The 26079-nt window shown below is 43.8% G+C and overlaps 2 protein-coding genes and 1 non-coding gene across 6 annotated transcripts; 2 read left to right on the top strand and 1 right to left on the bottom strand.

Annotated features, from left to right (window-relative positions):
• On the bottom strand, positions 62-2571 carry LOC110403821. Its single transcript, XM_021407528.1, has 5 exons — positions 2487-2571; positions 1845-2252; positions 1196-1352; positions 173-236; positions 62-109 (listed from the first exon to the last, which is right to left on the bottom strand). Exons 1-5 carry the CDS (start codon positions 2569-2571, stop codon positions 62-64), a joined length of 762 nt encoding a protein of 253 aa, XP_021263203.1.
• TRNAK-CUU lies at positions 2290-2362 on the top strand. The gene has a single exon. It is a non-coding gene; the product is annotated as a tRNA-Lys (tRNA).
• On the top strand, positions 2556-26079 carry MORF4L1 (mortality factor 4 like 1). 4 transcript variants are annotated; one of them, XM_021407645.1, is made up of 13 exons: positions 2556-2709; positions 6836-6882; positions 9604-9671; positions 11887-11973; positions 12697-12777; positions 15252-15314; positions 20541-20566; positions 21178-21266; positions 21573-21674; positions 22735-22823; positions 24383-24555; positions 24847-24931; positions 25854-26079. In XM_021407645.1, exons 1-13 carry the CDS (start codon positions 2670-2672, stop codon positions 25936-25938), a joined length of 1035 nt encoding a protein of 344 aa, XP_021263320.1. In that variant the 5' UTR covers positions 2556-2669; the 3' UTR covers positions 25939-26079. The 4 variants fall into 4 exon arrangements, with proteins under 4 accessions (XP_021263320.1, XP_021263322.1, XP_021263321.1 ...); XM_021407644.1 differs by having other exon boundaries at positions 2588-2621; XM_021407647.1 differs by lacking the exon at positions 15252-15314.

Genomic DNA, 26079 nt, shown 5'->3' with positions numbered 1-26079 from the left:
CGCGGCTGCCGGCACAGCTCGGGAGCGACCCCGCGCGGCCGCCGTGTGCGGGGCACTGCGTTCAAACACGGGCAACCCACTTCTTCGCAAAGTGGAAAGCAATAGCGTTCTCTGGTGAGCATCAGATCTCAGAGAAAAAAAGGTAAATTTGCTCTAAATCATCTCTTCCTACCGGGAAAGTGCGTGGTTTCGGCTCCTCTGTGAAACTGCTGCCTCTCTCCTGTTTCACTGCAGATCTGCACAAACGTCAATGAAAAACACTTCATTAATGCTTTATTTCAGCTGCCATTTTTCCCAGTAGAAACATCTACAGCACAAGGTCTGAGTCTTTCCCTTTTTACATCTCTGTTTTGTGTTTTTTTTCCTTTTCACGATGAAAAGAATGGGAAATACAATACTGGGATGATTTTATTTAAATAACTCCTCGGCAGGGCACAAAGACTGCAGGAAATTATAATCCCTTCTTCACGAAATTCAGACTGATGCTAACAGAGCACGTTATATCACTTCCCCTGCCTGCTCCCTGTGCCTGTCAGGACTTCACCACCTAGCTCTATCTATTTAAACCAGAAGGCTAAAATGTTTAAAGAACAGCAAAACCGAGTGTTTAGTTTCAGATAAGCAGAATCGGAAAGATTACTTGTGAGTGAGGTCTAATGGGTTTATAATGATAGGGTGTTCCAGCTTTGGTCAGGTGGAGCTCTCTGACATTTTTTGAATGAAGCAATTCCTGCTCAGAAGTCTGCATTTCTATGCCTAATTCAACTATAAAACATCACGGAAATATTTTATACAAAATATATTTTATATAGGACTAAATCCAGGTCAGTGTTTGACAGTTTGGGCTTGCTGGATGCTGCCTCACTGCTGTGCACTCACATGGCAATCTGGGCACATACAGTACAGTGGATGTACCACTATGTTCATGTCTGACTTGTCAAAATCAGGCATTTTGCATCTTCTGCAAGCAGCAGAGAAGAGCGCGATTAATTTTTAAAGCATCCCATCATTTAAAAAACAACTGCTCTTGAACGGCCCTGGGCAAATTCCAGCAAGGCAATACTCTCACCCAATGACTGCTGTGCTACTGATGGAGTGTTTACAGCAGTTCTGCCAAGGGGAAACAAGAGAGTCTGGCCACTTCTGCCTCCTGATAAGTACCTCCAGAGCGGGGGCACTGACTCACAGCACTTACACTGCTATGCTGGAAAGGATCTGGCCCCTGCGCAGGTCAGGCTGCTCTCCCCAGCTCCTCTGCATCTTGGGGGGCAGTGCTGCCCCAGTGCCACGCTTCACACTGTGCTGGCTGCTGGTGGGAAGCCACAGAAATGGCACGGGGTGAACGTTGGAGCCTACAATACAAAGACACGCTGTGTTATCCACAGAGCGGGTCCTCTTGCAACGCATTTCTAAAGCTCTCCTAACCCCCACGTTCTAAACAGCATGCAGACAGTATATGGAGAAATGCTAAATATGTTCTTATCTCTTCAAAAAACGTGGCAGTTTGGAGGCTGTCTCATATTTCCAGACTACACTGAAAAACCCTGTAGCTTTCCCAGATGTTTACACCTTCTGATGGTCTGGGTAGGATGTTTTTTTTTTTTCCTTTTTTTTTTTTTTTTTGAAGTGATAATGTTAAAATATGAAAACAGGGACACGGCAGAATAACCCCAAGAAACATTTTGACAGAAAAATACCAACAAACATTCAGCTACGTCTATCACGCAGCTGCTCGAATGTGTGGGGCCTGCCAGCCCCACGAGCGGCAGAAAGCCCGCAGAAATCCGGGCAGGAGGCCCTGCAGCAGCTGCTGTGGGCAGCCGAGGCAAAACACGGACGCTCACCCGCGGTTCTGTGAGCGCTGAGGCCGCGCTGCTCCGCATGAGGGTTCCCCTGAGGTGTGAGGGCTCCGCGGAGGGAGAGGAGCGCTGCGTGCTGTGGGAACCCCAACACAGGCCTTGCCCCACGCCGTGACCGTGATGGGCACCTTCCAGTCCCCCCGCCCGCTCCAATGAGCCCCGGAGGACCTGCGGACTGCCCCGGTGCCGCTGTCACTGGGCTGCGGGCCGGTAAGTCCCGGTAAGGCCCAGTAGGACCCCTCGACGCTCCACACGCTCCCCTTCCCGCCGAGCTGGCGCGAGGCGCTCTGAGGAACGTGCTGCGCGCCAAGCAGCCGTCCTGCGCCCCCCGCCGGCGCGGAGGACCCCCAGGGTAGCCCGTGCTAGCAGCACGCGGGGCGCGATCTGGCGGTGCTGGTGAGTAGAGCTCAGAGAAAGCAGCTGCGCGACAGCCCGGCTAGCTCAGTCGGTAGAGCATGGGACTCTTAATCCCAGGGTCGTGGGTTCGAGCCCCACGTTGGGCGCTTAGTTTTTCTTTCCGTTTTAAATTTTTGTCACGTGCTCCTCAGCGGCACTCAGATCCTCACCGCCAACGAACGAAACCGAGCCGAGCCAGCGCCGCAGCCACAGCCCAGGCGCGGGACCCGCCTGAAACGGCCGCCCCGCCCCGCCCCGCCCCGCCCCGCACTACCAATCCCAGCATGCTTCGGGGGCGGTGCAAAGCGGTGCGCATGCGCGGTGCGGCGGGGGTTGGAGTCGGCCGCGCAGAATGCGGCGGAGGTGGTGAGGCCCCCGCGGGGAGGGGGCGGGAGGAGGGAGAGGCACTTATAAATGGCGCCCAAGCAGGACCCCAAGCCCAAATTCCAGGAGGGTGAGTGCGGGCGGGGGTCGGCGGGCCGGGCGCGGCGGTGGGGGCTCGGAGGTGAGCGCTGAGGGCTCGGGGGCCGTCCAGGAGCGGAGCGGGGCCGGGCCGTCGCGGGCGGTGGGAGGCCGCGGCGGGGCGGGCGCGGGGCCTTCCTGCCACACGGCTGCGCGGAGCCCGCCCGCGCTGTGTGCGGTTCTGCGGCGGTGGGCGGGCCGACGAGAAACAAAGGAAACGGTTTTGAGGGAGTCGTGCTAAAGAAAGGCCGCTGCTGTGCTGATGGGAGGGGGCCCGCCGTGCCGTGCCGTGCCGCGCCCCTGAGGCGCTGCGGGCGGCCGCTCCGCTCGGCGGCACGGGGCGGTTTGCGGCTCTGCTTTTGCCCCTTTGCCACAGCAGTAGAGTGTACGTGGGGAAAAATGGATTCCTCTCTTTCTGTCCTTCAGCTTTCCTGCCTCTAAGACCTGGGCGTTCCCTCCTCCGCCGTTATCCTACATATGCTTGTTTTCCTGCAGGTGCGAGTGTTAAAGCCACTGACGTCTCCTAGATCTGTTAGGATTTGTGTCTTCTTGGGATGGAAATAAGCTCGGTGCTCTGCTGCCCTTGACAGGGAGCTGGGTCACGGGGCTCTGCAGCTGATGCTTGTGGTGGAATCCATCCCTGTATCAGAGCAGCAGAGATTTTAGGTTAAACGGTAGGATTCTGCTGCTTAGGAGACTTGTTTTGTACATACTGCACTTTTAAAATAGTGATAGATACTAATAGAGGCAAATGAGGGCTTATTCCCCTTTCCTCTGCCTGTCCCTTGCTATGGCTTCTGTCTTTAGCAGCTGGCTTTGCAGGGGAGTGCCTGGCAGTGGCTGCCCAGGGTGACCTGCCGCAGGGCTGTATGGCAGCTTAGGGCAGAACGCGTTCGATTGTGCCACACATCAATGCTAGTGTTACTAACCTGCAGAAATAATTGGGATTTTCATGTGTGTTTCACGTTGTAGTGAATTAATGCAAAACGTAGTGAGCTGGAAGCTGAGTAGAATTCCAGGCTGAAATGATGTTCATAGCTGTAGGAATGCAAGCAACACGCATTTAGAACAGAAGTTAAAATATGGACTTTCTTCCCTAAATATAAGTGTGTGCTCGGCACTAGCATTTAATTGGAGAAATGTCCCGTGAATGAAGCTTGCTGAAGTGCTGAAACCGAAATGTTTTATTATGGCCATTCACAGCATGGCAAATAAAATGCTGTGTAGCTTGAAAACCCGTCATTAAAATACTGCTAATGATGTTAGGTGGATTTGGAAACTCTGTATTGGCACTTCCCACAAAGGAAAAGGGTGAGAAGGAGGCTGGATTTCTGTGAAAACAGGTGAAAGCCTGGAAAACCCCAATGCCGTGCTGGAAGCATGGGTACCCTTTAAAATGAAGGAGATGTCATTTTTCTCGTGTAGGCTTCAGAAATGAGATCAGATTTGGTCGAGTATGAGTTAATGGTTCTCTGGGTGTTCTTGCGTCTTCTCACTGACAGGAGAAAATGGAGACAGCTGGATCTTTCTCAAATGTCAAGTTCAACCTTTGACTTGCTTAGGGGAGGTTTATTCCCTGATGATGCTGGTGAGATATCTTTGTTTCCACATCTGTTCTCGAGACGGCTTGTTAGCCTTCCACTTCTTCATCTAAGGGAAGACTTGTTTCATGTCCGTCACACGCAACCTGAGAACTTATTGTTTCTGTAAATAGTCTGCATGTAAAACAATTGTAGGAGGGGGCAGCTGGACTGAGACTTCCCCGATCTCTTCCTCTCTTCCTCAGAGTCAGTTCTGCCGGAAGACTTGCCCGCTCAGAGCTTGCTTTGTGTTCTAGCAGGGCGTGGGAGCTGTTAGTACGCAGCACAGATGCTCCATGTACCTTGGCTTGCTCAAGTGCTAGCAGAGCAGTTCCTTATTGTATTTTCTACAAGCTGTTTTAGCTAAAAACTGTTTTCTTACAAGTCCTGTCTGGAGGATAATGAATAGATGTGGATCTTACTGCAGCGGTGGCAGTACTGGAGAGAAAAGGTATGTGCATCTAGAGGAGAAGCTTTGTGCCTGTCTGCAGCAAGCTGAGGAGGGGAAGAGCCTGATAGGGCCCTTCTATTTTTGTGATAACCATTCTGCACAACTAAGGTTCACGACCTTAATCTCAGTGGGTGTTTTGCCTAGAAAGACCTTGCATGGTAATTATAAAAGAGGTGTGTTTTCCAGTAGTGCCTAGTGAGCAACATGTACCATGAGGCTAATGTAATTTTTGATTCCTAGCCCTGATTATGAAGATTCTTGTTTGGTGTTTTTCTGCTTTTGCCTAGAAGTACTGAAAGTACCAAAATGATCCCTTGTTAGCAACTTTCTAACTCTCTTGCCCGACATATAGGAGCATTTTACAAGTTGAAATACATTTCTGACATACTTGTGTGTTCTTAGACTTCACTGTGAATACTTGTTTCAATTCTGTGAAGAGCATGTGATCTCATAGCCTAGAGTAATCCATCTTTAAATGGGGGTGCTCTCCCTAGTCAGCGTGCGAGTAAAGTGGTAACCTTGCAGGTGTGTACTTGCCCATCTGAGTCTGATGTGCTAGCTGAAGGTTGGTAGTAGTTGTGCTTGTTGGAGTGACTGTTGTGTGTCTGCTTGTCTGCTGCTCTTGCTGTTGAAATGGTGCCTGAATCCTCCTCATCTGATTCAAACAAAATCAGACAACCCCCCTGACCTTGTCAGAGCCGTGCTTTGCAATGTGTGCAAGAGCTGTTCAGCACCCTCACCAAAAGAAATTGAGATGTGGGGATATTCCATTTCTGCAGCTGTTTGCAGAGTGGTTCTTAACAAAACTTTAAACCAGATGGGTTGTAAATGCTGAGTTGTGTCTGTGGGGGGTGGGGAAAGGCAAATACAGCCAGGATTGTACAGCTTTCAAGAGGGGTCTTGAAGAGGGTGCACTTAAAGGCACTGCATGCCGTTGCTGGACTTATCCTTTGAGTATATAGAAGTGAATTTGGAAGAGCAGAGTAAATTTTGCAATAGAGGATACTTCTAAGCCCGTAGCCTGCAAACTGGCTGTTCCTGAGCTGCTCACAAGGAACTTGAGAGCTGTGGGGCTGCGGAGGCATCCTGCTGCTGGGCCCTCCCTGCCTGCCCACACAGCATTGGCAGCGCAGGAGCTGATGGTGCTGCTCTGCCCTGTGTGTCCTGGCTGCACACTGGAGTATGTTATGCAGTTTCTCTCTCTGAACGTGTGATACATCACAGCTCTCAAGAAGGAAACATCTGTACTCCAGTATCTTCCTTGAAATACACTCAAATTCCTGCAGTAGAACTGCACAATAGGAGCTCACCATTTGGAAGGCGGGAGGGAGACTGAAGAATGAGCTCTTCTGCTTAAAACCATGAAGTGGGCAATTTTTCTTGCTATTGCACAAGCCCGGCACTCTTCTGTCCCACAGGTGGGTTGGGGAAACGTTGGAATTCTTACTTCATTGGACTAGAAATACCAGGTATTGCACTTGCTACCAGGAAGGGAGTACTGGTAACACTTGTTTTCATTTCTGTCAGCAGCTTAAGGTGCAGGGCTGGCATCTCGCACCGAGAGCTGATTCCCTGCTCTGAGTCAGAATGCAATGTCATGGAGACTTAGGATTCCCTTGCCACGCAGTGGTTTTACCTGCTGAAGTACCCGTTTGTACCAAGCCAGTGCGTTGTCATATCTGTGTCTGACGCTAAGGCTCTGAAGGAGGGCTGGCTGCTGGTAACTTGAGCTCGCAGTGGCCAGAAACATGGGCAGGAATACATGTTTGGGTGTCAGCTGCTTGCTGAAGAAACCCGTCCTTCTGTAGAACTGTGGGCGGGCTTGGATGCAGCTGGGGTGCAGCTTTCCTTGCATGAGTGCTCTTTGGGGAACCCTTGGGGAATCTTTTCTTCATGGCTTTAATAATCGGCTTTGATCCTCTTATATGACACAAAGATTTCAATCACCAGCATGGTTCTCAGATAGGTATATCCTTGGGTTTCTTGCTAGGCTGACGTTGGATTTGTTCTGTGTTGTACTTGATAACGTACTTTTGAGAACTGGCATTGGTTTTATTCTAAGATGGCTTTCTGTGACTGTCTTTCAGGTGAACGAGTGCTTTGTTTTCATGGACCTCTCCTTTATGAAGCAAAGGTATGTGGGGTTGCTTGTTGCTGCACGTGGTTCTGACTTGCCCAGGAAAATAAAGAATTGTAGGAGTTTCCTTGCTGTGCCTTACCTAGCTGGGATTAATGACTGAAGCAAGATGAAGGAGAACACGTTCATATATACACTTTAGTTTTAAGCCCCATAGTTCTGTGTTATGGAAAAGCTTTAAAAAAAAAAAGGCACCCCAAAAACCAACAAAACCCCACAAAAGACCCACAGTAGTACTATGCAGCTGTTCTGTTGAATAACTAAGGTTGCATCATTTGTGGTGAACATCTCCAATGCATGTGTTCCCAGAGCACTGGGCTGTGAACTTGGTGCTGGAGCTGGTGCATGGACTAGTGAGTTAACTGCACTCAGAGCTTGCTCAGCGACGCAGGGGACTGAGCACAGTCAGTGTTCTTCAGGTGGGACGGTACTGCAGGGAGTAATGCTGAATTACATTGACAAAGGAAACAGCGTTCTCAGTTCTAGGTTTTTAACCTCAGAAACAGCACAGCACAGATTCATGACTTGGAGAATTACCCTTGCTACTTCTGTTGCAGTAGCGTGGTGCGATGCTTTCAGTTAAGCTCTTTTCTCCTGGGCCTTGGGCATATGCCACGGCTGAGTAATGTGTTCTATTGAAGATATAGCTCCAAATTTCATTGCCTGTTTCTACTTCCTCTGTAAAAATGGGCTCTTGTAGCTGTGTAGATTAGAAGGTTTGGGAATTCATGGGATGCTTTAAGCTAAGACTCAAGTTCATTGTCTCTTAGCATCAGTAAGTCTTCACTGGTATGGCAGCTGTTAGAGAGGTAGCTAGCAATCCTGTACATCTACTTCCTGATAGCATAAAAGGAGTCATTCTGATGTTAAAAATAATGTCTGGGGCATTGGCAAGGTGCATGATTGTCTAAAACATTGTTTAAACCTTACCCTTGGCTTCCCATAGCCAGGTGATAAGGAAAAGCCCTTGTGTTTGCATTGGAGTAGTATGAAAAGTTGCAATTTGTCAATCCATATGCAGTAACTGTACAATGCAAAATTAAATGAGGGCTACTTAAGATGCTTTTAGTTAAAAACTGGTATCTTTTAACAGCTGTAAACTACCTGGAAGTACTGTTATGGTTTTCCATTCATTTTCTTCCTTCACTCAGGAAGGAAAATATTTTAGTGTGAGAAGATATTTATTTGAATATTCCTGCTCACTTTGATTCCTCAAAACTAGTAGAGGCTTTTTAAGCCTACAGTCTGACTTTGCCTTTAACTCCAGGCCTGCAGCAAGCTAGCAGGTTGAAATGAGCAGCCAGCACAGCAGTATATCAAACAGGGTCACGATATCCTTACTCTTTGTTGCAAGTCCAGGTGAGACCGAGTTTGAGCCGTATATGGTGGTGCTGAGGTCAGTAGTGGAATATGTTATTCCACCCTGTGGACAATTAAGCGTTGATGATTTTTTTTAATTGGGAAGGTATGGAGAGGAGTCGTGACAGTGATTTTGAGAAAATGCTGTACAGCAGAAGGCTGGATTCTCTGGAATACTTAGAGGTGACTCAGCATAGCACAGAAATACCCGTTCTGACTTGTGTAAGACAATTTCCCACTTCAATAGAAAAAGCCTTAAAACAGAACCAAAAGATAGAGCCAAAGAGAGCGTCTGTGTCTTTACAGTGGAGTAAGGTGAGGATGTTGTGGAGTAGTGTGGTGACATGTACCCCAGCATCTCCAAAACATACCTTGCTGGATGAAGTGCCTTATCCAACCCTAAGCTGGTGGATTTAATTTGGCATGGCTAGGAAGTTTAGAGATGTAGATGGGCACAAAGATGAACCATGGTCTGGGCTGTGTTCTTGCAGGAGGAGGTATGTCTCTGGCTGTGCTTTCATTCTGTACAGATGTGGTAGTTGAGCTCTTACATGTCAGACTGCAGATGCAGGAGAAAGCTCTGTTACTGAGCAGCGTGCGTGGCTGTTCCAGCTCATCTGAGAGTCTTCCTCTGGGAGAGCTGAGGTGATGTCTTATAGGCTCTTGGGAGGGCTGTTCTTAAAATTAAGTCTGACAAGTTCCTGTGAGGGACACTTCTGAGTGGTGGTGTGGATTAATTGGAGCAACCTCGTCCTGTATGTTCCCTTACCTTAATGGTGTCACCTTAATCTTGGTGTATGAGGAAGTTACTGTCTTCAGAGGCCAATCTTTTGATGGAAATAACTGTTTTTACTTACCCATGTGTAAATTCTCAATCTAGAAAACTCCTATCCTGCAGTTCTTTCTACTGAATACAATGTGCTCTCTGTGACTGCAGAGATCCATATTATTTACTTTACTTTTGAAGACTCCTCTACTTCAGCCAGCTTACCTGTCTGTGAGGTAGGGGCCTGCATGTGAGCGAGCTGTCTGAATGGCTTCTGGCTAACCTTGGGCTAGTTCAGTGACCGCGTGGTTAATCTTCTGGTGCTCCTCAGGGGTTTTGGGTCCTCGTGCCTGAAGGTGGCCCTTTGGATAGCTGAGCAGAGTCAGAGTCGCTTTGCTTAGCCCTTCCAGATCTGCAAATAGGCAGCCACTTGTGTTAGATAACTTAGTTTCCGCTGTGAAATTGCTGCCAGGTATTTCAGTTGCATGCATGGAAACTTCTGCATGTTTAAAGTCTGAAAGCTTACAAAGCAAAACTCGTTCAGAGATCGTTGTTCTCACTGATACTAACAGAACTTTTTTCCTCTGTTCCAGTGTGTAAAGGTTGCCATAAAGGACAAGCAAGTGAAATACTTTATTCATTACAGTGGTTGGAATAAAAAGTAAGTATCTGCGTAAAATGGAATCAGTCCTTCATTTTTTTCATCGGTTGGAGTGTTAGCTTGATGGACAAGCTCTACCATCTGTGTGTTTTTAGAGGATTTTCTAAAATTAACCTAAGTATTTTTTTTATACCTAGGCCCATGGTTTGTAGTGATGAAAGGTTGCCTAACTAGCAGTTTCCTTCCTGCAGGGCTTCGGTTTTATAGACAAACTAGCTTACGGTGTCTGCAGACTAATAAGATTTGTTTGTTCAACTTTGAGAACAGTTGCTATAATTCCCTCCTGGCAGAAATATCAGTACAGAACCTTTTTTGCTCTGTGTTGGTAGGAGAGAGAAGCCCTGCTGCAGTGGGGCAAAGTGTTCTTCTCAGAAGGCCAGTGTATTTCACTCTTACACTGCTTCTGGCAGCAGAAACTTGGAAAAACGTGTCTTTGAAGACTGCCTTCAGAGTGGGAAGGGCTGTCTATCTTAGTCCTTCACGGGAGCAGGTTTAGCCTGTATTTCAGTTCTGGCCTCGTGAAAAGGTAGCATTAGAGAAACCTTTCCCTTCTGCAAAAATAATAGGATTCTTGGTGAGAGATTTCTGAAGATGGCTTCATGCCATGATGTTCAGCCCTCTGAAGAGTATTTCTCAAGGTTACTGCATTTGAATAGTTGCTTTTTCCCTTCAAGTTCTGTCACTGGGTTTTCACTTAAAAAAAAAAAAAAAATTTTTTTTTTTCCTTAGTGATTAGAAGCTTCAGCTCTTCAGGCTCCAGGAATCTTTCTGATTTTATTCTTGTTTCATTTCAATGCTACAAACTCTTGAGCAAATACTGTCACTAATGTCTGGATCTCACTGACTCCACTAAAAGCTGAACTTCATGTCCTCATGCCTGCAGTTCTCTTTAAATGCATCTATCCCCCTCCTTGCCCGTGGGCAGATAACTGTCAGTGCTTACTATAAAATATTTACAGGGAGTGTAATTGATTCTTAAGCTGGCTGCTCTGTGTCAATGAGGCAGTGTAAATGTGATACTTCATTTCCTTGTTTATCTCTGGTGGTGAAGGGTGCTGTAAATGATGTCATGACTCCTGCTTTTCTTTTCATGCTTGTGTTGCTTGAAGGTTTTCCTACCTTCAGGCTTCCAGTTAACTACATTAAAAGTGGCATTGCTGCAAGATCTAGACAAGTGGGACAAAGATGTTTTGTTCTGGTTTACATAACTGTAGTCCTTTGTTATTTGTTAATTGCTCAGTTTAACTTTTTTGCAAATATCAACAGGATGTGAAAGCTTCCTCATCCGATATAATGTGTGCTGCAGTTAAATAACGTTTCTTTTGAAAGTCTCATAGCTGTATGGCCAAGAGTAAGATGAGTGGCTTACATATCTGACCAAAGCACTATCCTAAAAAGTAACCTCAGGATATGCACAGCTGCTTATCTGTTTCTCTAGCATTTGGTTGCTAAGCTTGGCTTTTCTTAATCTTGAAAGCCTTATACTCCTGTAATAGTTCTGCTTTGATTGCATTGATGTTCCTGGAGCAGCAGCTATTGCCATAAAATGAAAATGACATGGAAATCTTTATGTAGTGAGCTTAAACTTATGCATTTCAGAATAACGTGGCCACTTTTAATGTGCTTTTATTTGAAATAATTTGTCAGATTGCTCAGATTATCCACTCTTTGTCAAAGTGGAATTATTGCTCATAATGGCAATTTCCCCAACACCTGTTCTCTTAAATCGTTCACTTCAGATTCTTCAAATATTCATGCCATCTTGGTTTCCTTCACAGACAGAAATCAGAGCACTTCTTCTTACAGTAAGATCTTATTGCTGAATTTGTTAACCTATAAAATGTTGGAATAGATAAAGGAAACTCACTGAATAATATAGTTATGGCTACAGATGTCCCATAACTTAGTAAGCGTAGCTTTTTTCCTGAAATGATTCTTTTAAATTAAAGACAATCCCCACCCTCCCAAATTGCCCATCCTTTGAGTTTGGGGAACTCTTCCAAATTTACTGAGGGTTACACTTCCCTAGAAAAACTGTTACAGCTTCAGACAATGGGGAATGTGTTTGGTAATTTACGCTCCATTGTGTTCAGTCCCTGACTTGTCACAAAAGCAGACTTCAGTCTCAAATTCTGTGAAGCTTTTAATTGATTCTATTTTGTAGAATGTGTTTACATAGTGTTTTTGAATGATTAATTTTTGTTTTTTTTTCCAGCTGGGATGAATGGGTTCCAGAAAGCAGAGTGCTCAAATACGTGGATACCAATTTGCAGAAACAAAAAGAACTTCAAAAAGCCAATCAGTAAGTGCTTTTTCTTAGTTGTTCTCAGCAGAATCATTTGTTCTGTAGAGTTTCAATCCAACTACTGTATATCAAAGGAGGTTGGTAAGGTCAAAACAAACAAACTCCCAAGGAACACCTTCAAGAAGTATGTGTTTGTCTTTTTATTCTTGAGGTGCTTTGATCTGGGAGGGAGGTTCTGATCTTTGTACTCCAGGAGCATAAGGAGTGACCTGCTCCTTAGTTTAAAGCTGACTTGAGGTTCTAATGAAGAGTAGGATGAGATGGCCAGGCACACTAACTAACTGGAAGTATATTCTGTAACATGAAAATAAGGAGACTAAAAATGTCCCTCCTGCAGTGTCCTTATAGTGTGTTTTTAAGTCTAGGGTGGTCTTCTAGGAGATGCTTAAAAACTCTCTGGACTTGGTCCTAAGCAACTTTTTTTATTTGTAGAGTGTATCTTCTATTTTTTAGCAGTGGTTGGCATGTTGCTTCCAGGTCACTGAGTGACAAGGATTGTGGGAGGAGGTATAAATGGGAGTGCATACCCTGAAGGGATTGTTACATGTATAGGCCTAAAATCATCTTGCTGTTCAGTTGAATTTGTTCCTTCTTTGTCAAATACTGACTCTGAGTCACTTGCTAGCAGTTCCTTAAATGTTTTGTATAACTACTTACCTTTTGAGGGAAAACAAGCTTCTTTTCCTGTTAGTCTTATTGCCAAATTTATTCTTTTTAAAGGGAACAATATGCAGAGGGGAAGATGAGAGGTGCTGCTCCAGGCAAGAAGACATCTGGTCTGCAGCAGAAAAATGTTGAAGTGTAAGAAACTTTGTATTTAAAAACAAAAATCAAACTGTTGCTTACAAGTTCTACTGCTGATCTTTAAATGGTATTTTTCTTACAGTTTAGCCCCCAGAACATTCTGTTACTCCTGACATATCCAATAGAGATGTTTGCTTTTGTGATATCTGAAAGGCTTTTGATGAAGTACTGTATTAAAACCATCTTCTAAGATGGAACAATGTTTAATACTGAATCAAGGTACTGAATAGATTGGATGTTAATGTTCATAGTTGTTCTTTTGCATACTATTCCTCTTAAGTTAGTGAAGTGACGCTCAAATGTGGTAAGTTCCCTTAAGACTTGTTTATCTTAGTGGAATTGAACAGAGTTTTTTAGTTCTTCTAAGGAGCACAAGCACTGATACAGAAGGAAATCCTTAAAATGCCATGCCCTCTTACTGTGCAATTTTAAAATTGCATCTAGGAAGCCTTTGTTTTGCTTTTTTTGCCAAATCTATACACATATGCTGTTAAAATGTTTTTGCATCTTAAGAGACCAGAAGCAAGCTCAGATGTTTATTAGGAAAAAGAAATTCAAAATGTAACTTTGTTTTCTTTCATTCCATCCTTTGTTTTTCAGAATGGCCTTATGCTTAGATTCTTAAACAGTCAGTACAGCTCTGCTTTGCTCATGTGCCATGAAACTCTTCTGTTTGGAGTAGTACTTGACTTATTTAATCATGAAGGTGCTCGTTGCCAATGTGATGTTTTGAACTCCGAACTTCATTCACGATTCTGGTCTTCATGAGGAAGCTGCTGTGATGACATCACTTCCTAAGAGAATTTGGCTCACATTTCATGCCTCATTTATGGGCAGCTTTGCATTAGGAAATGTTTCCTTGGTTTGAGAAGTGCGATGGCAGTGGATAAAGGCTTTGTTGCTGCATATACTGAATGTAGATTTAGCTTTGGAGTTGGCCAAAGCCTACCCAAGGCTGTAAATTGTCTCTTGGTCTTTGGAATGGAGTTTCAGAAGGATCTGGTCATAATGCTTTGTACAAACTCCCTTGTGGTCTACTGCTGCAGATTGAGGTGCCTTAGCTACACTGGTTTTGTGTGCTTTCTCAGCTTGGGATGGGCCCTCTACAGAGTTCCTAATGAATGTCATTAGAAACTAATTAAAAATATCTAAATTGTGACAGTTACTAATGGGGCTACTTGAGAGGTTGTTGCGCTTGAGTCTACTTGTATTTTAGTCACTGGAAGGTAGAATTAATTCTTTGTAACTTTGAAATAGGTAGCGATGGCTCAATTGTAAATGTTTTTCACGACTCTACCAAATGCCTTATAGAGAACATCTCAGTACCTTCAAGACTAGATTTCCTGTACTGTCAGCTTTGGTCATCTTAGAGGTGCAGGCTAATCGCAGTGGATTGGCTTTACTCTTTCCAGCTGAGAAAATGCTAAACACTAACCTGCCCTTGAAAAGCAGTAGAATTCAAAGTTGTCTTAATTCTCTCAACTGTATATAATAATGCTACATCTAAGGTAGACTGGCACAGCAAAAAGGACTTCATCTTAAACTTCTGTTCAATTCCAAAGCTCAAAAGCATGTTACCAGGTCTAACTTTACTCTCCAGTTGAAACCAGTTGGGCGAAGGGTATGGCTTTGCTTTTTGCTCTCAGCACTATAGTAAGCATGAGTGATTGTTTCTTGTGTAGAAAAACATTCAGTAAACTAACTCTGAAACTTCTCATGGTGGTTGGAGAAATTAATTTCTAAATGGTGGGTTATTAATGTAGTAAAGGGGAAGAAGGAAAACTCTGGTCACTGGAACAGCAGTCTACCAATGTGAAAGATAATAGGATCTCATGCTTGTTGCACTGATCTTGCTCCTAGTCTCTAGCTATTACCAGCATCCTTCTAAATTAGACCTCTGATTCTTCCAATAAAGTCTCCCTATATTTCTTCCCTATCTGGAGGCTGAGGGAGAGGCAATGCTTTGACCTAACCTAGCAGCAATGCAGAGTTGTAATATTGTTGTGTTACTGAACGAACTACTGCTGCTCACGTGCCGCTTACAACTAAAGGCAAGATGGCTTCTAAAAACCAAAACATCCAGAAATAGTTTGAAAACATCTGGATTATTCTGTTGTAAATCTAAGGTCTTTGCAGGTACATGCAGTACCGTTGGTGGGGAGGGGGAGGAACCAAGTAAGCAATATTCTAAAAGGGAAACACTGTCAACCTATTTAGGCCTCAAAAGTTACCTTTTGTAGCATTCTTGGAGGATTGAACAGAGGGAGAGAACTTGCATTGTGTCATTAATTCCTCAGCCAAATAGTAGGGAAAAGGAAATCAGAGTCTGAGAAAACTTATCCTCCAGGAATGCTCAGTAAATCTATAACATACTGCTAAAAAGGTAAATTTTTGAATCTTAAATAGATTCTCTTAAAGGCTGATCACTAGGTCTGACATTCTTTCCTTAACTCAACCCCCATTGTGCCTAGATTTTTCAGACGAGATGGAGCGCATACTGTTTGCTGTTTGGAGACCCCTACCATATCGACGCGGTGAGTTAAGGATGGATTGTCAAACCAGGATTTTCATCCTGAATTCCAAACCTCCTTGCTTTCATAGATTTCTTTTAGAGACTCTTAAAGTCTTCAGTTGTGATAATGTAAGCTTTGGTAGCAATTGAGTTAACAATTCTAAGTACTGCAGTATGTTGTTCTTTGTTTTTTTTAAAGCCAGTGTGGACTAACAGTTTTTAGTTTCTCTGAAATGCGCCCATCTTCAGTTGGGAAAGGATATGCTTGGGTAGTCAAATGCACTCAGTGTCCGCTAGGTAAAACGTGGAAGATAACTGATGTCAGATTTAAAACTGCATAGTTCTAGAAGGTGGCAGTTGCTCTGCATGCTTGCTGTAGCCTGGAGCTGTGGAAATCAGTATAAACTGCACTGTTCTCAGAGCACGGAGAGCTAGGCTGTGGCGACCGGTGGTGTTACACATGTGAGGACTGACCCTGCCTTTTTAATCTGCTGTATTTGTCATTGGCTTGAACCTGTTCAGAGTAACTTTCTGTAAACCACAGCAACTAGCTGAAAGCAGCTTTTAAGACTATTAATAAGCAATATTTAATCAAATAGAAATATGCATGAAATGCTGTCTGTACACAGTCGTTTTGAAATTGATTGCTTTATATTGACTAGAAAAACTATCATAAACATCTGTATGGTTAGAGTGAGTTACAAAAAGTGGAGTGCAACACTGCAGGTGCTGGCTTCCTCAGACTGCTTTACATATGGCATTGCTGAATAACAGCTTCTAAGAATTCCTGCTATTTTTGATGAGCGTGATATGATTATCATGTAAAAACAAGTAACAGTTAGCCTGTGCTTGGAAAGTAAGAAGGGCAACCTAAATGATTGGGTACGGCACGGACTAACAAATTTGAGAAAAGCTTCTTTTTAATGATGTGTTTATAAGCAGTCTCATTAGAGATGCTTTCAAAACAGTATCTCAACTTAAACGTGGAAGTTGTTGTCATTTCTTGTAACAGAAGGCTTGTTCTTAAGCTGAATACGTTACTGAAAAGCACATGCCCTGGCTGCGTGTCTTCTGTGGCATCCTCTACTCTCACTGGCATGGCTAGAAGCTCTTGCAAAAGCTACTGAAACTCCTCTAGGTTCCACGTAGCTTACTACCACTGCCTACATGCCAGCTGCCTGGAGCTGTAGCAACACTGTAATGGGATGTGAGCTCAAGCTGGACATTTCCTAACCTGTTCTGCTGCCTAGTGGTCACAAGTAGTGTGTGCTTAGGGACAGTCCTCAAGTGAGTCAAGTCTATGAGGCTTTTCTACCAAAAAAATACTACTACTGCTTTTTATCAGTCTGTAATTAAGGAGTTCAGAGCTGGAGGCTGTATCCATGTGATGGATTTAGGACTCTTCTGCACTTAAAACTTTGGAACTGTTTGGGCTTTTGGCATCTGCAATGTCCTGTGGCAAAGTGCTTCTCCTTTTAATTCAGTGCTGTGCTGAGGAGGGGAGGAAGGAGGATGGCTCTTCCATCTCTTTTTGATGCCTGCTGCTTGGGTTTTACAGTCCATTTCTTCCTTCTTGAGGAAAGACTGATAGTTCTTCCAGCTTCACCTTTTATCTCTAACAATACCTCTACAGTATTTCTGCTCTTCTTCCTGCCAAGTGGGTTACTCCTAGCATAGAAGCTGTTCTACACTACCAACCTACCAACTGCTCTTGTTCTCATTGCCTCTTCTAGCTTTGTGTGCCCTCCATGGTCAAGTTGCTTGACTGCACACAGAAGATGTGTATAATTCTGACTTTGGGATTCATACTTTCCCTGATTGTGTTGGATGCTTTAATTGAATTTTGATAGGAGTGCTGTTCCCCAGAGCTCATTCAGTGAACCAGCTGCTTGAGCAGTGGAAGGCTGACAGACCCTTTTAAACATACTTATTTTTCATACTTGGGTATTTTCATTTAAGATCTTACTGCTAGTCCCCTCATATTAGGAGAGACTTCAAGACTTTTTTTACAGCTTAGCTGCATCTTTGTCATTGATTTATCAGTAAGCTGGCACCTCGTTCATCTTTTCCTGATGTTCACGAATGTTTTAAAGCTCAAATCCCTGAGACCCACGTGGTAGCCCACCTTCATTGTGCTGCTTGTATCTTAACCAGCTATTGTAGGGAGGTTTTAACAGACTTCTGTGTCCTTTTAAAATACTTGAGGATTTGGGGAAAGTAAAGCACTTGCAGTTGTCCACAAGACTTTAAACTAGATGGTCATAGACTCCTTTCTCTTGTGGAGTATGCAAACCTTCCAGTGTCTTGGTTTCTCCTTGATGTCATTAGTCTTCATGTTGAATTCTTCTCTAAGCTATTCTTATTTTCTACTGATGTGGCCCCAGAAGTCACTGTTGTAGAGATCGAGCGCTAATGCCTGCTCTTCTGTGCAAAAACTACTGGCTACTTGAGGTGATGTCCGAGGGGTTTGACAGGTGCTTGGAATATCTTTGTTCTGATGGATGTCTGGAAGGGTGAAGTGCTGTCTTTCAGTACATGTTCTTCTCTGGCATCCTCCTTAGTCTCACTTGCTTGGACTGTGAACGTCATCTTGTTTTGGATATTGCAATTGGAAGTTCAGCATCATGCTCGTATGCTATGGACTACTTGTTTTCCTTCTGAGTCTCACCTTTGATTTACAGTACTTCATGGCATTGAGCTGTTCTATAAGCTGTAGTTGCATTCATTTCCCACTGACTATCTTGTTTCTGTGCAATTTCAGATCTTGTAATGTCACATCTTCACTTAATTTTTGGCTTTCTAGTTCAATCTCATTTTTTTTTTATTGCTAATACTGGAGTATTGTGGGTGTAGGTGCCTGTCCTCATTTGGCTTAAGCAGAACCCTGCAGTGAGGTCTGGGTTACCTTCCTACCAGAACTGATTGCTGACCCTGCTGCTCTGGGGAGGTAATGTCTGACTGCAGTAGGATGCATCCTTCAAGTTTGAGCTGTGAGGTCTTTAGTACGTGGCAACTCTCTGATCAGTCTTAATTAAAACTTTCCACAGAAACTTCCATGGCAATTCCATGCTGCTGCTTAGTTTTGTTGCTGGTTAATTATTCATGGAAATGCCATTCAGAGATGTATGTGAACTTGCAGCCAGGCTGTGCTTTGTACGTGAGGTGAAGTCAGTCAAAGATCTTATGCTGCTGCTGTGACTGTGTTCTTGGGCTTGTTGATAACGTGTGAAGTGGCACAAAAGAATGTGTTTTAATCTGTCCTAGCTATATTTCATCTCTTTGTATCCCTTCAGGACTTGAATTCCCTTGCAGGAAATCGTTGTCTGCCGTCACAGGAACATACATGGTGTTCTTCAGCTGTGTGTCTCAATGAGTCTGCTTAATGTCATCTTCCTATCTAAGATGTGCTGCTCCTCCTAGGTTCCAGCTTCTCTCAGTAAGGCTGTCTGCAACCTCTGTGTCCAAATGCTGCATCTCTCTCCTGGATGCTGCGTGCACTGCATGCCTAAGTTACTGCACACAACAGAAGCATTTCATCTCGCACAGCTGCTCCAGCCTAGCGGGGAGTTATTCTGGACCGTCTGCTGTACGGGCTGCTGAAAGTCTGCCAAGTGCTAATGTTTTTTGTCTCTAACCTGAGATTTTTGTTTGTTTGCTAACTGAGATTTGTCTTTTAGACTTTGCAAACAGGTGGCTGCTTTGACTCGGTGCAAAGGTGTATGCCTTGAGATATAAAGAAATAAGGAAAGAGGTGGGAGGGTGCAAGCAACTGCCCAGAGTGGGTTTATGCTAGACTCTGATTCAGTAGCATAGCTGTGGTTTACTGCCTTAATTACAGTAGTTCTTAAAGTATTCTATATGGCCTGTCTACATCAGTTTACTACAACTCTGCTGGGATGACGCTCTCAAACTATTTTTACCTTGTCATTAATTCTCAAAAGAACTCCATTTCTACTTGTTCACTCTAGGTTTGGGAGAACAGACTCTCTTCAATGCACAAGTCCATTGTCAGTGACTTGGCTTGGCAATTTTACTTCTTCCTGGAGAGAGGATCTTTATTCTGGCCACAGTTCTTGTTAAGCCTAATGATTGCTTGAAGCTTGAAAAAGGTGTTACTCTTCCTGACTTCAGACCTTTGTAGAAACTGCCTACTTGCTGACCCAGATAACCCAGCTCAGAGGCTGACGACAAACATCACTTGACGTGGTGATGAGTTTCCAAAGAAATAATAACGTACTGGTAAAAAGTTTTGTCCTCGTGATCTGGGATCTGGCACACAGATTGGTTTTTTTACTTTTTGAGGAGTTTAATTGGACTCCCGTTAATAATGAGCAAATGGGAACATGACTAGTAATGCTCTTCGTTCCAATTTTCTTAATAAATGAATAAAATTGGTGAATATACCAAGTTCAAATAATGAAAATCTGTTAGGACAGTTTAATTTTTGTTACTAATATATCTTGACATATCTGAATAGCTGCGTGTAGTGGGCATTATATTTCAGATGATTTTAAGATGTTTGGAAGTGAGCTTCTCAGCATGACTGTCAGACTGGAATAGAAATGAGGGCTAAGGATAGAGGAGTGAGGGAATTCTGAAGTACAGTAAACTTTGAGAGCAGCATTTGGAAGAAGATAAACACTAGGAGCGATGCATTTAGTATTGTTCCAAATGTTACAAGTAAGTGGCAAGTACAATCGTGAGCTCCCCCTAACTTTGATGCTGTCGCAGGCAGTCCGTACAACTCAGTGCACACAGTTTATTCTGATAGTGCTGTTCAAACTTAACTGTGCTGCTGAAGTAGTGGAATTGTTCTTTCAGTGCTCTCCTGGAAAGTCAGCTGGCTGGGATGTCTGATGTTTCCTTGTCCTACATCCCGTCTTTAAGAGGTCTCTGAAATAAAACATCTCCAAGCATTTGGAAAATGAAACATCTTGGTAATGATGGTCAGGAGTGTTTTAAGATGCTTGTTTTTTAAATGCTCTTGGCCTGTCTTGGTTTCTGTAGGTTTAAGTTGAATTAATCCCCAAAAAGTGGATATTACTCTTTGTCCTGGGGAATTTTGAAGCATCGGCACTGTGGTGGTAAATCATCCCTGGCACTTCTCCTTCTGCTGTTTTCTAAATGCTTTGTGGGCCACTGAGTGTTTGTGCATCTGAACTTACTGTACTTCTTTTTTTTTTTCTGGCTTTCAATTCATGAAGTACTTTCATCTTTATGTTTGCAATAATTTGTGTTCTTCTTGCAGGAAAACAAAAAAGAACAAACAGAAAAGTAAGTATGTCTTTATTTTGTGTGTAAGTGGATCTAGTTAGGGAAGGATTCTTAGCTGGAATAAGAGCTTAAATCTGCCCCCACTGAGTTCAGTTCCTGTCACTGTGTGGTGCTCCTGGACTTCTGGTGTCTCTTCTGTGTAATTTGCTAGTGAATAAAACAGGAATGCACAACTTGCTGCTTTGTACACAGACTATTTCAGTCTGTCAGGATTTAGACCCCTTGCAATTTGAAAGCAGAGCGGTATCCCCATTAATCTGTTGAAATAATTTTCAGCAGTAAGTCAAACTTCAGTTTTCTTACTGAGGTGGGACATGCCTGCGTAGCTGAGTTGCTGGTTCCAAAAGATTTCTTCGAAGAGCGCTGGATACTGACATACTGCTTTGGTCTTAGTGCAGAAATCTCCATCTTCAGGTAAATGAGAATGTAGCAGTTCAAACAGTCACAAATGTGTGATGTCCAGTTAATACTGAAAACGAAACCAGGTAAAAAGATGACTTGAGAGAAACCTGACTATTACTTCTAAATCCTTTTAAACGCTTCTTTTTTATTGGTATTTCTTACTGCCTTAGCAGACTACTCAAGCACCATACTGTCTCTCTTCTGTACAGCTCCTGGAATTGGAGAAGGGAGCAGTAGCAGTGAGACTCCCCAGCCTCCGAGGAAGAAGAGGGCGCGAGTAGATCCAACAGTGGAGAGTGTATGTGTTTGTGATTCTCCTCCAGGGCTTCTGGTGGGAAACAGAAGAGCTGCTTTGCTCAGAAGTACAGACTGCAGTTCTTTGTCTTGTTCTTGTCACTTCTATGGCAGTGTGAATTGTTACAATTTCTTGAAATGCAAGGCCTGCCAGGTAGCCTTTAAATCTGAGCTATTTCCCTGTTCCTTTGGAGCCAACTTAGCAATTCCTTACTCCTGTAGTGTATTTCCTTTGTGGAAAGGGTGGGCTGCGAGTGGCTTATCTTGGCTGGTTATCTGAAGCTAATTAGTGTAAACTCACTTTTTCCAGGAAGAAACGTTTATGAACAGAGTTGAAGTAAAGGTGAAAATCCCGGAAGAGTTGAAACCGTGGTTGGTAGATGACTGGGACTTGATCACCAGGCAAAAACAGGTAACTTCTCAAAAGAATGGTCTCTCGAGGTATAGGCAAGGACAGTAATTGGGAATTTCATATCCTACTTGAGTGTAGTGCAGCAAAATCCCTCGTGGAGTTTGACAGATGCCTTACTTGACAGTTCTCGTTGCAGTTGGATTTTACCTGAAGGTCACCTGTGAGTTGGCCTGTGCAGCAGAGTTGTGTGTAAATTTGTGGAATATAAGATAAAAGTCAAGTCATCTTGAATTTTGTGATGTTCCTCTAAGCACGTTTGGCCTGTTGGCAAGCTTTGAAAAGTTTGCTTAGGTGACAGAGAATTAGTCTGCACGAGCATTGCAGGTGATGTATCTTACCCTGGTTCCATCCTGTCTTGTTTACAAGCATTCACTGTGAAGGTCTCAAAGCATGTGAGGTTGTACAGCTCTGTCAGAAAGCAGTCTCTTGGGTGATTGTTAACTCTGCTGCCAAGCTGGATCTGTATGGAGCCTCCTGATACAGTAATTTTACCTAAAACAAACTGTCTTCCATTGTAAGAATTATAATCCTTTTAAATGCACTTGTTAGGAAGTGAAACAACTTGTATTCTTCTTGCCAATTTTGCTAAGTATTGTTGAAAACTCTGTTATTGTTGGTCCCAGCAGGTGCCTAGCAGGCTTGTTTGCTTCCAGTACTGGGTGGAAGTGAACTGTGGATGCAGGAAGCAAAGCAGGCAAAAGAACAGTCCAGGCTGTCACCAGTGCTTGTGCAGGCACTGTCTGTGACCTGGTGGAGGCAGGTCTGCACTGGCATCTGCGTGCTTTGCTGCTTACCTTTGATTCCTGGGTTGACTTTCACAGTTCGCCTTCGGATTGATTTTGAGTGGCACAAATATGAAATAGGAACATGAATGTGGCTGCTCTTAGGTATTTTGATACGCACCACTAAAGCAGTTGGAGTTTTTTTAGTAACGCTTTACACCTTAAACTGTTAAGGATATTTCTAGAGCAAAATTATGTATGTCAGTTTAAGATTAGCATGCAGATAGATACGTCTGCATAAGTTCAGCAGTTTATATTTTGTTTTGTTTCTTCCACAGCTCTTCTATCTTCCTGCCAAGAAGAACGTTGACTCTATTTTAGAGGATTATGCAAACTATAAGAAATCTAGAGGAAATACTGATAACAAGTAAGTAGCAGTCATTCCAGATCTTAAATCTGTCTCTTGCTGTTGTTGGCTCTCATTCATGAAGAAACTTGTAAAGCTGTTAAACATATCCCAGTGCCGTGTTCAGCCAGTGTTTGAGACCGAGGTGATCAAGGTATCCTAGAACACAGTTCTGCTTTCTGAACGTTTTCCCTCTCCCTTGCACCCTGCCCTTCCCTGAGTCCTTTTCCTAAAGGAAGCTGGGAGGAGCCACGTCAGTAGTTCTCCACCCGCTCTGTTCTAGCTCGGTCTTCCTACACTGAGTGAAGAAATTAGGTGGTGCTTGGTATGTGTAAGCTGAATAAATGATGAGAGATGCTACCTAGCAGCTTGGCAAAAGTGTTACTGTGTTGGTGGAATGTTTCACTGAAGTAGAAGGGTGGAGGACAGACAGGGTGGTGGATGATGACTTGGAAGAATTGGATAGGCAAAGCTGAAGTGGAACTTGTTTAAATCCTTATAAATAATTACTCCAGCCAATTCACCCCATGACAACAAACTACTTATTCTTGAATGGAGCTTCCCTATTTTACAGGCAGAAAGTTGGAAATGTGAAACTATTTTCTTCCATTCAAGAGGAAGTATGTTATTGATATGTCAGGGTGCTTTAACATTCTTTTATCTGGTTGTTGTAATGGTGGTTTTAGACTTGGTTCCCAGACATCCTCGCTTTACCCAAACATCAGGTCATGGCCTGAAGCGGTGACTGAGAGCCTGGTGAAGGGGAGTAGCCAGCCCTGCGAGCACAGGTGGAAGCAATTCACCTGGAAAGGGAGGGCCCAGGCTCCACCCCCCCCCCCAACCTCATGTGCAGGCTGGCTGCTGGGAGGGAAGGGTCTCTACTGGGAGATTCTCTGCTTTGGAGTGTTCAGTGTGCCCTGATCCTCAGGGAGGGGTAAGTGATTCCCTGTTAGTTACCAGACTGTGAGTGCTGCCTTTCTTGGGTGATCTGAAACTGGTTTAAAGCAGCTATATCTGCTGCCTCCTGTCCTCACAGAGAAGGTCATACTTACGAAATGTGTAGTGTGATTGCTTATGCAGAAGATCAAAACTAGTTGTGAAGTTGGAGGCCCACAGGAGTGTGGCACTGAGATTTGGAAAAGACCAATTGCCTGAAATTTGGGAGACTGTCTCCTTCTCTAAACAGTAGTTGAGTCTGGTTACTTAAAGTAATACAGTTCTAAGCTGATGTGAGTTGGGATTGAATTTAGTTGAAAATAGAAGAGCTGGTAAGCATCCTTAGGAGTTTTGTTGCATTGAATGAGTGCTGAGTCAAGCTAACTTGAGTAGATGACTAAAAGCAAGGTGCTTTTTTTTTGGTTTATGGAAATTCTCACTGTGTTAAAGCAGTTATTAAAGGAGGTCTTGAAATGTACAGCCGCATGGAATTCTCCATTTCAAGGTCTGCAGACAAATTTCCTGGAAAAATCTGAAGGTTTGTTAAAAGACCTTCTGAATTTTGGCTCAGTGAATCTGTCAAATCTGACCTTGTGTCCAGGCAGATGTAAGAACAAGGCTTGAACGTTTTCTCTGCTTACCAGGGAGTATGCAGTCAATGAAGTTGTGGCTGGAATTAAAGAGTACTTCAATGTCATGCTGGGAACGCAGCTGCTGTACAAGTTTGAGAGACCCCAGTATGCTGAAATCTTGGCAGATCATCCAGATGCTCCGATGTCTCAAGTGTATGGTGCCCCACATCTGTTGAGGCTATTTGGTGAGTATCACCTAGAGATTAACGAGTGGTTAGGAGCATCTCCATGCTTCCTTCTGTCTTCAGTCTGAGTGTGAGCTGCGGAAATTGGAGAGGCAACTTCTAAAACCTGCAACTTCTTTGTATGCCTTATGTTCAGTCACCCAAGGATTTTGAATGAACGTTGTTTCTGGTTAGCTTGTATATATGGGAATTGATTCCTGGGCTCTTTATATATGCTAGTGTAGGTTTAGACTTACTGTAATGCTTTTAGATGTGTTCCTTGTAACTAAAGTGCTACTTGCTTTGAAACAGTTCGGATTGGAGCCATGCTTGCCTACACACCTCTTGATGAGAAGAGTCTGGCTTTGCTGTTAAACTATTTGCATGACTTCTTAAAGTAAGTACTTCCTCAAGTCTTTCAGCAAGAAGACAAAATAGGTCACACTACAGCAGTCAAGTTATTTTCAGTGAGCAGTTGTGTGTGCATGCACGATGCGTGTCAGCTCATAGCTTCAGTACTGCTTTTGCTGCACTGAGTTTCTTTAAGGCTTTGCTTGAAGTTAAGCTTCCATTTTTGGTTGTTGTGGAGAGAGGGGTAAATTATTGAGGTAACACAGCATTAAGCTGTTTGCCAGTAAATATTAACTTAGCTCTCTGTGATTGGGTAAGCTATTGGAAGTCAAAAGGAGATTGTCAGCACTTCCAAAATGCACATCTTGCCCTATGGGGAAGCTAGAAATGAGTCAGCTTGATTTCCAGGGAGAACTGTCTTGGAGTAATCCTGAAGTCTTGACTTAGCAGTCATTCTTTGGCTGTCTAAGTGAAGGCAAGTGCTGAAGTGTTGTCAGCTGCAGAGGTGGAAAGGCAAAGCCAGCACACTGAGCAGAGGTACACACATGAGAAGTGATGCCACGCAGTGCTTGCCTTGCTGTGGCACTTGGATGGCAGTGTCTGTGCAGACAGGGGTCCTGTCCTGGGGGTCCTGTCCCAGCCTCTGACAGTGACTGGCAGTAGCTGGATTCCTGGCATAGCAGCTGACTGAACCTCAAATGTAAACTGTTGCATCCTGTTAATCTTTACCTCCCTGTGCTCATTTTGAGCCAAGAGCTCTTGACCACAGCTTGTTTGGAATTAATTTTTGGTGTGAGCTGTCAGATCCTTAATTGCTTTGGACAGCTGACTCTTTCTAGTGGATGTATATATTGGTTTGTACTCTTTGGAATCACAGAATGTGATTTCAGTAAACATCTCATTATTCGTTTGTGATACTAAATAACATCTTGGGAAAGGAACGTTAACCTTTTTAATATCTTCCATAGGTACTTAGCAAAGAATTCCTCTGCACTGTTCAGTGCCAGCGACTACGAAGTAGCCCCTCCTGAGTATCACCGGAAAGCAGTATAGTGCTGTGCAGGAGGGGATGGCCGGGTCCTTGTAGTACTGTCCACTTCCACATCTTGTTCTTCACATCTTCCTATTGCACATGTCCTCTATTGCACAGACTGTGTAAGCATAAAGTGAATAAAGTCGTGTGTTTCATATGGA

The sequence above is a fragment of the Numida meleagris genome, chromosome 9, assembly GCF_002078875.1.
Source record: "Numida meleagris isolate 19003 breed g44 Domestic line chromosome 9, NumMel1.0, whole genome shotgun sequence".
Classification (NCBI taxonomy): Eukaryota; Metazoa; Chordata; class Aves; order Galliformes; family Numididae; genus Numida; species Numida meleagris.
The sequence above is the reverse complement of the archived record's forward strand: the minus strand, read 5'-3'. Positions and strand labels throughout refer to the sequence as shown.

Coding starts and splice junctions, on each gene's coding strand:
- MORF4L1 (XM_021407645.1), top strand. CDS start 2,670: ATGGCGCCCAAGCAGGACCCCAAGCCCAAATTCCAGGAGG. Junction 6,883..9,603: donor CTCTCCTTTATGAAGCAAAG/GTATGTGGGGTT, acceptor CCTCTGTTCCAG/TGTGTAAAGGTTGCCATAAA. Junction 12,778..15,251: donor CAGCAGAAAAATGTTGAAGT/GTAAGAAACTTT, acceptor CATTGTGCCTAG/ATTTTTCAGACGAGATGGAG.
- LOC110403821 (XM_021407528.1), bottom strand. CDS start 2,571: ATGCGCACCGCTTTGCACCGCCCCCGAAGCATGCTGGGATTGGTAGTG. Junction 2,253..2,486: donor GGGCGGGGCGGCCGTTTCAG/GCGGGTCCCGCG, acceptor TCTACTCACCAG/CACCGCCAGATCGCGCCCCG. Junction 237..1,195: donor ATCCTTTCCAGCATAGCAGT/GTAAGTGCTGTG, acceptor ACGTTTGTGCAG/ATCTGCAGTGAAACAGGAGA.